Genomic DNA, 12,693 nt, shown 5'->3' with positions numbered 1-12,693 from the left:
CTGTAAGGGGAAACTGAATTATGTCAGCTGTGTTCATCATTGCACTGTAATAACATAGAATCATTAAGTAGTCACTATAATTGATGTAGAGATTACAGTGAGGTTTGCACTGGTACAGATCCCTTATGTATCCTGGTTTTAGCAGTGCCATTCATTCTCAGTGTGGCAGTTCTTTTCAGCTCTTCATGTAAAATGATCAACCCCCCAAACTAAACCCTGTTAACTCTTCCCTCCCCTCCCCTTCCCTTTCCCTCTCTCCTTCTCTCTTCTCTTCCTTCCTTCCTTTTTTCCTTCCTAAATGATAAAGACATTTGAGGTAAAAGGAAGGGTTTGAGAAAAATTAAATGGTATGGGGTATCTTGTTCCATAAAATACATACCTGATGGAGCAACTTTTTCGCCAGGTACTGGGCTAAATGTCCTTGGGGGACACAGAGTACTGTCATTACCCTCAAGAACCTTATGGTTAAGATGAGAGTGTACAAATGATAAAATGAAGAGCATGGGATTTGAAGTCAGAAAACCTGGGTTCAAGCACCACTGTTTCTGGCATCAGTTGCTTCCTTCATATAATAAAGTTTATTGATCCTTGCCTTCCTGTCTCCTAGATTACCGTGAGCATCAAAGAGGTAGCCTGTATGAAAGTATTTAATAAAAATAATGGAATTCTGTATATAGCTGTGTGACTTTTAAAGATACTTTTTATTATCTTATGGTATATTACAATTTGTCCATTTTTCAGAATGAAATGAGAAGTTGAATAACTAATAATCAAAGCAGTTTAAAAAGTATCCAAGCCTTTGTGTTTTCTCAGGAGCTCGTAAACGTCACAGCCACAGGGCTGTGGGAGTGCTTGGATTTGACCTCCCCTCTTCTTCTGGTCAGGGAGACAAGCACAGAATGTCAAGCAGTGATTATGTGAAGGAGGGTTGACACAGACCGCAATGTTAGAGGCCAAAATAGCTAAGAAATAATAAGATAGAAGATGGAAAAACACGTCTTTTCCGTAAATAAAAAGCTGCTAAATAAAACAAGCCTTTGTAACTGCTGTCCTAAGTGTCTTCATAGGATGGGATATACAGGCATATATACATAGAGCTCTTTTCCTCCTCTACTAAGACCAGGAACAAATCAAAAGCCTTAAGTTAGAGGTTCCGAACTGATCCAGGAGACCAGATAAAGGAAGTATTCAAGACTGCGCTATTGAATAGGCTTACGCTTGGCACAGTTCAGCCTGCGGTACATCAGATCCTTGGTTGCGGAGTTATGGAAGCATTCTGATTTGTAGGGTGCTTAAACATTTGATTCCTTCAAAATAATGAGGAATTTTGGTATTTTAGTTCTCATAAAGGAAAGTACTTTGTCCACTCCAAGCAGAATTACGTTGTTGCTATATTAAAAAGAGTGGATTTCTTCATTTAGTCTTACCTTTCTGGGTATAAAACTTCCTGAAGGTATTAGTGGCTTAAAATAATTTCCAATCATTTTCTTGTATAAAAAGCTCTACATAAAATCCTGACAAAAAGGAAATTCTCTTAGTCACTGATTTCACCCCCCCCCCCCCCACTTCTTTCCTGTAGTACTACCTGCATATGGATGGCAGAGGCAATTATGAATTCAAACAGATAACAGAAGATACGGTTGAGTTTGGCTCTTAGAATCCGGAGAGCTGTACTGCTTCAATGAAATCATTACAGAACACACTTAGAAATATACAGTACATTGTAAAATAAAGTTGAGCTTGTTTTTTTTTAAACAAAACAACAAATTAATTAGATATGAAATAATTGAGAACAAGTTGTTAAACATTTATTATATAGGATCTTGCTAATTGTGTATATGTTGGTTTAATTATTAATATGTACTAAGAATGTCCTTATTCTTGTGGTTAAAAACCTGCCTAAATTAAATTGGGCTTAAATCAGTGTAACCTGATTCATCCTGGGATGTAAACCATTTGAAGTCAGCTAATTTGACTTTTATGGCTCTATCTTTTCCTTCAATGAAGAACCCTATTTAAAACTGGGGTCATCATTTATCCTGTTCTAACAAGATAGTCTTGAGTTTCATTTTCTTGTGCTCCATGATAGTGGGAAACAAATCATAGTATATTATCAGAATGTACACCACCAATGCATCATGGCATTTATTACCCAGTGGCAGATTTCAGTAGCTGCCACTGTTAGACTCATTCCTTGTGTAGATCTTGGGGTACGTTTGACTCCAGGAAAGCCATTTGAATTTTCTTTGGCTAAATAATAAATGTGCCCCTCTCAGTCTGCAGTATTGAGTTGTTTTGAGGGTTCTTTGTGGGTATATAACAGAAGTTTATGTGCAGTCTTGCTTACAAGGGGGCGGTTACTATGCTTCACACCTAATCTTCCCAATGTTTGGGATATTAAAACATAAAGTCCTTATATGTCAAGCTAAAGGTCTTTAATAAGAGTTTTGGATTTTTTAAAAGAATTGAATGGATCTGTGTATGTTAGAAGCCCATTCATTGAAAGTATGGTGGTTACATGGTGTTAAACTCCCAATGAGCCATAGGAATGCACTACATGAACTAATGCACTGAGTATGCAATGTTATCACTGTCTTTGACTGTGACTTTATGTTTAAAAAAATATGTTATAATTACGCACATGGGTGAATTATGTTTCCTAGGCACTGGTTTATCTCTGTGAATCTTGAATAACTTTTTTATATTTGGGTTATTATGTTGAACTATCCTAAGATAAATTGATTTCACCTCACCAAACCACCATTAATGACTTACATGTATTATTTGCACAGGGAAAACTGAAACTGAATTTTATCAATAAGCTAGATATGAAATCAGTTTTATCAGAGTAGGGTTCAGAAATGGGCATTTTATACTCTTGTTTCTGTATACCTGATTTTTGGGTTTTTTTGCAGAATTAACTATAAGAATCACCGGCTACCAAAGTAAAACTTGATGTACTGATTCCATAATACGTAACATTCAGTTTTTACCACTCTCTTTGGCAAACTTGTCTACTTACTTATTTTTTGTTCAGATTAAAAAGAATCCGATATCCTGTACAACCTTTGCTTGTTCTTTTTATTCTGGTATGTAAAAACTGGGTAGTTCATACATAGTTCATACAGTCTTGACTTGAAAAACACAAAAATAAATTGATATTCAGACATTCCTTTTAGTACACAGTGTCTCTTTTATAAAAAGTTATGTCAAATGTGATTTTTAACAGAATAATTTTCTCTTAGAAAAGTCACATCGATTCTGAGGGTTCTAGAGGGGAGGCGGGTGAGGGGATGGGTTAGCCTGGTGATGGGTATTAAGGAGGGCACGTTCTGCATGGAGCACTGGGTGTTATATGCAAACAATGAATCGTGGAACACTACATCAAAAACTAATGATGTAATGTATGGTGATCAACATAACATAATTAAAAAAAAAAAGAAAAGTCACATAAAACCTTCAGTATACCAGGGCACCTGGCTGACTCAGTTGGTGGAGCACATGACCCTTGATCTTAGGGTCACGAGTTCGAGCCCCACATTGGGTAGAGATTACTAAAAAAAAAGTTAAACCCCACAAACTTCAATGTACCTCACAAATGCTACCAAATAGCCAGGAGACCTTAAAAGGTAACTATCAGTCCTGGGAAAGAGTTTCAGTTATGGGGGCAGTTGGAGATTTTCGGATTTCTAGATTATCCTGAACCTACTAATTCCTTCCATAATGGATTCTTATCATCAAAAAACCATTTGGGGTTCTTTATTTCTTCCTTTTAAAATTTAACAAACATTAAAGTGCTTCACCGTTTGAGGCATAGAGGAATATCCTTTTCCTGGAGAATCACCATATATACTAACATAATGATGGTTCTACAAAGACCTACAATGAAGAAATCCATCATTTCTAAAACACGATTGGCCATGAAACATCTTTTTCCTCACAGTTCCTCTTAGCATCTTCTAGGTTGCACTGGGAAATGGCAGCTTAATCTGAAAAATAAGCTAGAGAATAAACTTCATCCATGGGCAACATACTGCATCCCAAGTGTACCACTCTGTGTTCTAATACCAAGCTTCTATTTTTCCTACAACAGAAAATAGGGGTGTAAACAGCTATGGATGTTTGCTGTGCACCAATAGAATAAAATGTTATCGGGGCGCCTGGGTGGCTCAGTCGTTAAGCGTCTGCCTTCAGCTCAGGTCATGATCCCAGGGTCCTGGGATCGAGCCCCGCATCGGGCTCCCTGCTCGGCAAGGAGCCTGCTTCTCCCTCTCCCTCTGCTGCTCCCCCTGCTTGTGTTCTCTCTCTCGCTGTCAAATAAATAAAATCTTAAAAAAAAAAAAAAAGAATAAAATGTATCTAGGGCTTGCCTCTGCAGGGGAGGCAAAATTTTACCTCTACCCTATTTGGGTTTTTGGCTGGGCCTGAGAATTAAATTGACATAAGACGGGTAAACAGGAAAAAAACATACAAGTTCATTTAATCAAGTTTTAGGTGATACGGAAGCCCTCATAAGGAGATGGCCCAAAGAAGTGGCAAAACCTGAAGGGTTTTTATACCAGGTTGAACAAAGAGAGGCAATCGTGGAGAAGTAAATAAACTATGTCAAACGAAGCCAAACGAAGATAAGAAATAAGGTTTGTGTAGAATTCTCTCAGTCTCGACATCCCGTCCTTGATGATGAGAATGGTACTTTCCTTCTGGTTTAGGGAGGGCATCTTCCGTATGTATTAGCTTGTTTTCAGAAAGAAAAGGGGGAAATTCAGAGTGCCCTTCCTGCACCTGAGTTTTTAAGTGTTTATAGCTCAAAAACAGTCAACACCAAAGTGGCATATTCTGGGGTTGCATATTTTGCCACCTGTCACCTTGTTCCCCTCTCGTATTAATTAACATTTGACTTAAAACTAATGATACTATAGTGTCTATCATTTCCTTATGTACTTTTTAAACTTTTAAACTTGGTGTTTAAAAGTATAATTTGCCTAAAGGCAGAGTGAATGTCAGATGGACATTGTTAGTTGTAGGAAACTGTACATTTTTACCTGTATCAGTCATTTTTCCTTTGTGAATAATTGAAATGTCCTGACCTATAAACATATCCATATGCATGTCACTTAAAAAATCTATTATCAAAAATTACTGAAAACCAGTTCCCTCTTCATCCCTAGGGGTAAACATTTTAAATTGTCTTGTAGTGATTGCTTTTTTTTTAATTATTTTTAAAATAATATGCTATACAGCTATTTCTTGATATATTAATTTTAGACATTTACTATTGCCCATTTTGTCACTGGCCTGACCCCCTGAACTCAGGACTGACCTCCCGAACTCAAGAAACTGATAGAAGCTTCTACCTCGAGTTTTACCTTTTAAAGCTAAACTGCTGGAACAGAAAAAGAAACATTTGAGGAAGACACTGAGCAGATGAATCAGAAAGTGCCTCAGCCTCATTATAATGTTAAAATCCTCTCAATATTCATCCCAAGCCCTATTCAGAGGAGCCTGCCTTCTCCTGTTCAGGGAGTCACTGCTTTGGAAATTATTCCCTGTGAGCTCCTTTGTACAAATAGGGTGACCTTGTGAGGCAGCTCCATCTGGTGCATTCTCTGTCTATAGCTCCTCAAGGAGCCATCCAACTTTGGTCCAGTAACAAATCTGGTGGCCCAGAGGGGACTCTTGTCCTTCAGAGCTTCCACCCTCTAGTTCCCTCCTTTTCAATGGGCAGAGCAGTGGGCAACAGCAGCTAGCCCAGGCTGTTGGGGTCAGGTGGGGGTTCCTTGGGGGGGCTCTCCCTTCCTGGTGCCTGTGTTACCCTACAACCTTAGAAACAAGGCTGGACCCAAAATCACAGGCGTTTTCCAGGGGTTACAGCTCTAGCTGGATGGAGGAGGTACAGCACAAAGAGGAGGGTGGTGCTTATACAAAGTTCCCACAATGGTTCCCACTGCAGTCCGATACGCTAATAAGAGAAAGGAAAAAGTGCCTCATCCTGACTGGGTGAAAAGGCCTTGTCCCGAACTCCCCGTACTGGCAGGCAACTCAGGTAGCTCATTGGTGCTTTTTACAAAAGGAGTCTTCTGTTGGAAGCGGACTTACATACAGCGCCCCATCCGGGCCACAGTCTCGTGCTCAGAGAAGCATTTTAACAGGAACAGCCCCAGGTGCATAACGTTTTTCAGTTGGGGCCTGTTCCCATAGTCCCTCACTGTCACACCTTGTTGCTTTGTTGGCCTCGCTGCCCCATTGGGACACCCAGCAGCTGCCCTGAGCCTTTTGTTCAGAGGATCCTTCCATGGAGGTGGGTGGTGCTGAGCTCACAGCATGACCAGAAGAGCTACTCTTTGAGTTGTCTCACAAAGTCTGGGCAATTTGGAGAAAAAAAAAAAAAAAAGCTTGTTTAATGAAGCCAAACTTGTTCAAGTCAAGCTGGATTGAATGCTCCTTTAAGTCCAGCCTAAACATCCCAGGGTGAAGGATTACAGCACCAGGCCATTTAGGGACTTGGAAGCTTCAGACTAGCAAAGCAGGAACAATCCATCGAGGGCTTAAGAGTGGAGCCTGGGTACCTGTTTGTTTGGTCTATCTGTCAGGGACACCTGACATTGTTGTGTTGTTTAAAAACCCATCAGCCTTCCCAGAAAGGCTGTGGGATTGTCTAAAAAGGCATACAAATTCGGACCCCGAGGCCCAAGGTAGTCAAGTGGTCCTTAATACCTATTTCATATCTCAAAGTGCTCCAGATATCTGCAGAAAACTTCAAAAATTGGCAATAGGTCCCAACACTAACTCCGCTCGGTTGACAGAGACAGCTTTTAGGGTGTTCAATAACAGATGTGACAGGGGATGAAAAAGAAGACAAGAAAATGACAGTAGCTCCAGTCGGCATGAGGTAACCCAGGGGAAGAAAGGAAGTCCCCATGGGTAAATGTCCCCAGACCCAATCCTGGGACCAAGAGACCAGAGACAAAGTTGGGTTACAATCGGTGTGCATACTGTAAGCAAGAGGGGTATTGGAATCCGTTTGCCCAAACTGCCCGGGAAAGGGAAGAGGGATGAGCAAAACCAAATCACTCCAGTTGCCCCTCATAGAAAACCAGATCCTCATTTCCTATGAGGAGCCCCTGTGGCCTTAGCAGTAGGAGAAGAGGCAGTTGAATCTTTCCTTGAGATTGGAACCACCTTTTCTCTATGGGACACCCAGAACGGAAGCCTTTCCAATAAAAATGTAACATAAGGGAGTCTCAGGAAAAGAAGAAACCAAAAGATTTCTGGAGACTTTGACCTGTGAAATGGACAAAGATAACTAAAGCACTCCTGTTCAAAACCTGGCCCTCAGCTTCCATCAGGTTACTTGTTGTCAAGGGTAAGTACAAATCATAACAATAAGGTTTTGTTTGTGCCTGTCTAGGTGGTATTTTTGACCTCTGGATGGTATTGCTATAAGTAATTTATAAAAGAACTCTATTTGGTTTAAAGGCAAGTCCTTGTAAAAATTGGGCATTCTGAACCTCAAAGATAAAAACTAACCCAACTGCTTTTCAAGTTCACATGACCTGCAATAATCTCTTGTAAATTAAAGTCCGAATTTGTTGAATATCTGCATGTCTTGTGGAGTTATCAACATCAAATACAATACAGATAATCAACTTTTATTTTACCTGAATTCACGGTGCATCTGTTGCAATTTGTCAATAAAAATGACTTTAAGTGACGGTTGATTTTATCTGGGAAATTGTTAAGAACAAGTTGGTTGAATAAATTAAAAAGTCCTATAGGTAAATCTATAAATAGCTTCCAAAATCTGTGGTAACCTAAAACTTTTAAGATTTTGCTGGATTAGATGATAAACTGGGTTGAATTCATTAGCTATCTAAGTAAGATAAAATATGGAAAAATTGATTACTAAACATAGACTTACTCACTTTGGTCCTGTTACAGAGAAACTAATGATAAATTGGGTCTGTTAGTAAACATGTTTTATGCTTTATCAAAAATAGTACTATAAAAAGGACACATTTCTAGGAACAATGATGTATTCAGAAATTTGCTGATTTAAAGAATTCTGGTGTAACAGTTCACAGTTGCTTTACTGCTTAGTTTTTCTAGAAATTAAGGTCTCTAGGGGCTCCTAGGTGGCTCAGTTAAGCGTCTGCCTTGGGTTTAGCTCCTGATCTCAGGGTGCTGGGATCAAGCCCAGTGTCTGGCTCCCTGCTCAGTGGGGAGTCTGCTTCCCCCCTTCCCTTTGCCCCTCCACCCTCTCATGCCTGCTCTCTCTCTCTCAAATAAATCAATAAAATCTTAAAAAAAAAAGTAATTAAGGTCTCTAAGCATTAAGAATTCTAACAAATGTAATTAGGACTCCTGGGAATAATCTATGAAGCAACTCTGCAAGGAAAGTAAGATATGTGTTTTTGGTAAGAAAGGTATGAGGAATAGAAATGCATTATTGTTGAGGGAAAGAAAGTAACTTTGTCCTAAAATGAGACTGGTTGTATAGGAGATGGAAAACTTAGGACAAAATCTGAATGTAAAAAGAGAGTTGTAGAAAGTCTGTGAAAAAGGAATCTCTGGAAAGGGGTTTTATGTGTGATCAAGACTGAGATAGGAGCGACTGAGTTGTGTTTTTTTTTTTTTTTTTTTTTTTTAAGATTTTATTTATTTGACAGAGAGAGAGATAGCCAGAGCAGGAACACAAGCAGGGGGAGTGGGAGAGGGAGAAGCAGGCTTCCTGCTGAGCAAGGGAGCCCGATGTGGGACTCGATCCCAGGACCCCGGGATCATGACCTGAGCCGAAGGCAGAAGCTTAACAACTGAGGCACCCAGGAGCCCCGGAGTGAATGAGTTTTAAGAGTGCACTGGTATGGGGCGTCTGGCTGGCTCAGTCATAGGAGCATGTGACTCTCGATCTTGGGGTTGTGAGTTCGAGCCCCACCTGGGGTGTAGAGATTACTAAAAAAATAAAATAAAATGGGCACCTGGGTGGCTCAGTTGGTTAAGCGACTGCCTTCGGCTCAGGTCATGATCCTGGAGTCCCGGGATCGAGTCCCACATCGGGCTCCCTGCTCAGCGGGGAGTCTGCTTCTCCCTCTGACCCTCCCCCCTCTCATGTGCTCTCTCTCATTCTCTCTCAAATAAATAAAATCTTAAAAAAAATAAATAAAATAAAATAAAATAGAGTACATTGGTATAGGTTGGAATTTGGTTTACCCTTGATAAGAAATTGTAAACAAAGTTTTTTCTTTATCTACCTAGGAAAAATAGTTTCTATGCTTTGTCTTTATCCGGTCTTTGATTACTTAAGAAAATCAAATCTTCTTAATATTAAAAGAGCTACGTTTGGTTAACAACTATATAACCCCTGTAGAATCTCTTATTGCCAACTTGGTTAAAAGTTTTGTAATGACCTGCGATCCCAATTAAGTGTGTACTTTAAAACCTTCTGATATTTTTGACAAACTTCCCCCCAAATGAAGACTTTTTGACTAATTAGGCTTGTTTATTTGGTATGGGAAGTATTATCAGCTAAGTGATGATAAATCTTCTTAGGTTATATTGTGTGGGTAAATGCTATGGCTGTTCTGGAAATTATATAAAATCCCTAAAGTTCTAGTAAGTCCCAGTGTGAGGTCATCACTTGTAATTCTGATTATTGAGGTGTTGTATGTCACAAAAATACTATAGCCAGCAAGGGATACATAAGGTATCAAAAGAAAAGGCCCCGATATCTAAGGAAGCTGTAAAATACTTGGCGTTTATTATGTCTGAGAGGCAATGAGGTCTTCCTCAAGAAAGGAAAATAGCAATGTGTCAGCTCACCCCACCAAGGACCCACAAACAGTCGTGTGGGTTTTTGGGAATGGCCGATTTTTGTCGCATCTGGATTCCTAACTTTGCCAATTGCAAAACCCCTTTACGATAAGCTTCAAGGACCTGAGACAGACCCTTTTGAGTGGGATTAAAGCATGTGACCCAGCTTATTGTAGATCTTGAAAGTGAACCCCTGTTCGATGCAGAAGAAGTATGGATAAACAGGTTTCCATTTTAGGAAAGTGAGGGAGCTGGCCATATGGACATTTGGGGGAAGAACATTTTAAGCCGAAGGAAGTGGTAAATGTGAAAACCATGAGGTGGGCCGTGCCTGGCCTGTTAGAGTGTGACAGGCAGCCTCCCAGATAGCCCACAAGGATGCTCACCCCAGGTAGCCACACCCGTGTGTCATGTGCCCACACGCTGAGTGAGCGCTGGCCCGGGGTGATGAAGGAACGCAACAGAAGTGACCATGTGCAACGTCGGAGGCCACGGCGTCAAAGGCACTGTGGCTTCCCCTTGCTGCTTGCATGGCTCACTCTGAGGGAAACCAGCTGCTGTGCTGGGAAGGACCCCCAGGCGGTTGGAAGAAAGGTCCCAGGCCCTAGCCAGTGCTGACTCTCCAGCCTGTAAGTTGGCCATCTGGGACGTGGGTCCCCCAGCTCCAGGGTAGCCTTCAGAGACGCCTCGGCTCCAGAGGATATCTTGCCTGCAGGCCTCTTGAATAACCCTGAGTGAGAAGTGCTTATTGATCCCTTTCCGAAGTCTTGGCCAACGGAAAGCATGGCTTTTGTTGTCTCAAGCTGCCAGATTTGGGGATGCTTAGTGATGCGGCACTGGAGAACGAATGCCTTAGGAAACATGAAAGAGGCACAAATCGTAAGGGAGTGAGCGTGGGGCGAGGAGCAGGGGATACGTTCAGAGGCGTAGTGAGGGCCCAGATTATGTGGGACTTTGTAGGCTCATGTCTGATGGGAAGTCAGTAGAGACATGAACGAAGGGATGACTTGATGTGGCTTAGGTTTTACGGGCTGTCAGGCCACCGTGCTGAGACGCAGACCGCAGAGGGGTGAAGCAGAGGAAGCAGGTGAGGCGGTCCTCGCAATCAATAACCAGGCAGCAGGTGGTGAGGGCGTGGCCCCGGGCAGGGTAGTGGCAGTGAGCAGGGTGAGACGTGGTAGAATTCTGGATGTATTCTGAAGGTAGAACAGATGAGATTTGCTGAAAACAATTTCAAAGATTGGACAGAACATAAAAAGCAACCTTTTACAAGCATCCTAGAGCCAACAGACAGTGAGGAATCACCTAGCCAAGGGCAGGGAAAGACAGCGCTCAGAAGGAAAAGCTGGAGACGCTCCGGCCTAGAGCTCAGTGCAGGCCCCGGAGCAGGCAGCTGAGAGGTAGAGGGGACCTTTGAACGGGGCTAATAAGGGTCAGTCGGGTGCTGCCAAGAGTGGGGCCCACTGCATCCTCGGAACAGCTACCCTAAAGACAGAACGGGCCCAGAACCCTGAAAAAGACCCAAGAAACACAGGAAAATGGGTTAAGACTACTACCGGTAGCTCTCACTAGGATACGAGCTGCCCCGAAGGGTTAAACTAAAACTCAGCTCCTTCCAGATGACAAATGGGAGGCCGTCTCCTCCAGGCTCTACTCCCCACTGCCAGACGCAGAGGTTTCTCGGGTATGAAGCTTACAGTGAACCTTCAACAGGTGGTGGAGTGCGTTTGCCTCCCCTCCCTACTGAAATGAGCCTTCACCCACACGAACCCGGGGGTGGGGGTTCCTCAAACTGGGAAAAATGGGTCACCACAGGGCCCCACCTCGTACGATGAGCCACACAATCTCCAAAATTAGAGGGAGCCGTGCCCTGGATCTGCCGCCGCAGGGTGGAAAAGGCACCCCCTCCAGAAGCTCGGCGCCAGACGCTCCCACACAGAGGGCAACAGATACGCCTGTGAGGCCCCGACAGATCCGACACTTCTGCTCGTCTCATCCCCGAGGTAGGTGAAGCCCCCAGGGATCGAGGTACTCAGGTTTGTGCTCTGATCGTCTCAATCTGGACAGTCCTAGCTCTGAGGCTCTGGTTTCTTCAGTCTTCCTGCCTGCTGTCAGGCCCCCGAGTGGGTTAAATCCTTTCCTCTGTGACCGTTCAATCATGACTGACACAGATCATTGTTAGCACCTGGTAGAATGGAGCGTCTTCTGGCTTCTTTGCTTTGTTCCTCAGGTTCTAGAGACGGGATAGGATGGTTTAAGCCTCAGGATCTTCAAAGGAACACTTCCCTGATATTAGTCTTTGTCACAGTTGTTCTGGGAATATCTAAAACTATCAAACTATTGACACACTGGAGCATGCTTGGGAATTAAATTCCCTGGTGAATATAAGTAAGCAATAATAGACTGGCTCTGGACTACCTGTTAGTGGGAGGCGGGTCCGTGCAGTAATCAATACTTGGTGTTGTGCCTGGATTAATACTTCAGCTGTAGTAGAAGTAAATATTAAGAAAATCTTTGATTGGACAGCTTGGCTGCCTACCTTCAAAGAGGAGGAGGACCCCGATGAGGACTGGGAGGCTGTCGCTGAGCTCTCTTGCACTGAATCCTGGGTCCTCCGTTTTGGATTTATTCCTTTCTTTAGTGGAACATGTCCTGCATACCCACCTGTTTGGTCCAGTTTGTGGCCAAGCATAGAGAGGCTGTAAAACCTCAGATGGTAGTAACATGAGGGTACGAACAGCGAGGGGTAAAATCTGGTGCCACTCAGATCTCAGATGAGCTGGGGAAACAGTCTGCTCCTCTCTGAATCCTTGTGACGACACACCATGTCCGACAGGAAGTAGCTACAGAAGGTGGACCTTCGCCCTGGGCCCCTCCAGAACGAGG

The 12,693-nt window shown here is 42.6% G+C and overlaps 1 protein-coding gene across 4 annotated transcripts in view; it reads left to right on the top strand.

Moving 5' to 3' along the window:
* ABCD3 (ATP binding cassette subfamily D member 3) overlaps positions 1–3,172 on the top strand; it is an 80,366-nt gene extending 77,194 nt beyond the window's left edge. Inside the window, exon 23 of one of the 4 annotated variants that reach the window (XM_035017987.1) lies at positions 1,580–3,172. In XM_035017987.1, the coding sequence (XP_034873878.1) occupies positions 1,580–1,657 (78 nt within the window). In that variant the 3' untranslated portion in view covers positions 1,658–3,172. The other 3 variants (XM_035017988.1, XM_035017990.1, XM_035017989.1) reach the window with 3 other exon arrangements.
* Positions 3,173–12,693: the final 9,521 nt, after the last annotated feature.

This window comes from Mirounga leonina, unplaced genomic scaffold, assembly GCF_011800145.1.
Source record: "Mirounga leonina isolate KUSES-001 unplaced genomic scaffold, KU_Mleo_1.0 Mir_173, whole genome shotgun sequence".
In the NCBI taxonomy this organism is placed as follows: domain Eukaryota; kingdom Metazoa; phylum Chordata; class Mammalia; order Carnivora; family Phocidae; genus Mirounga; species Mirounga leonina.
This window is presented reverse-complemented; position numbering and strand designations above follow the sequence as displayed.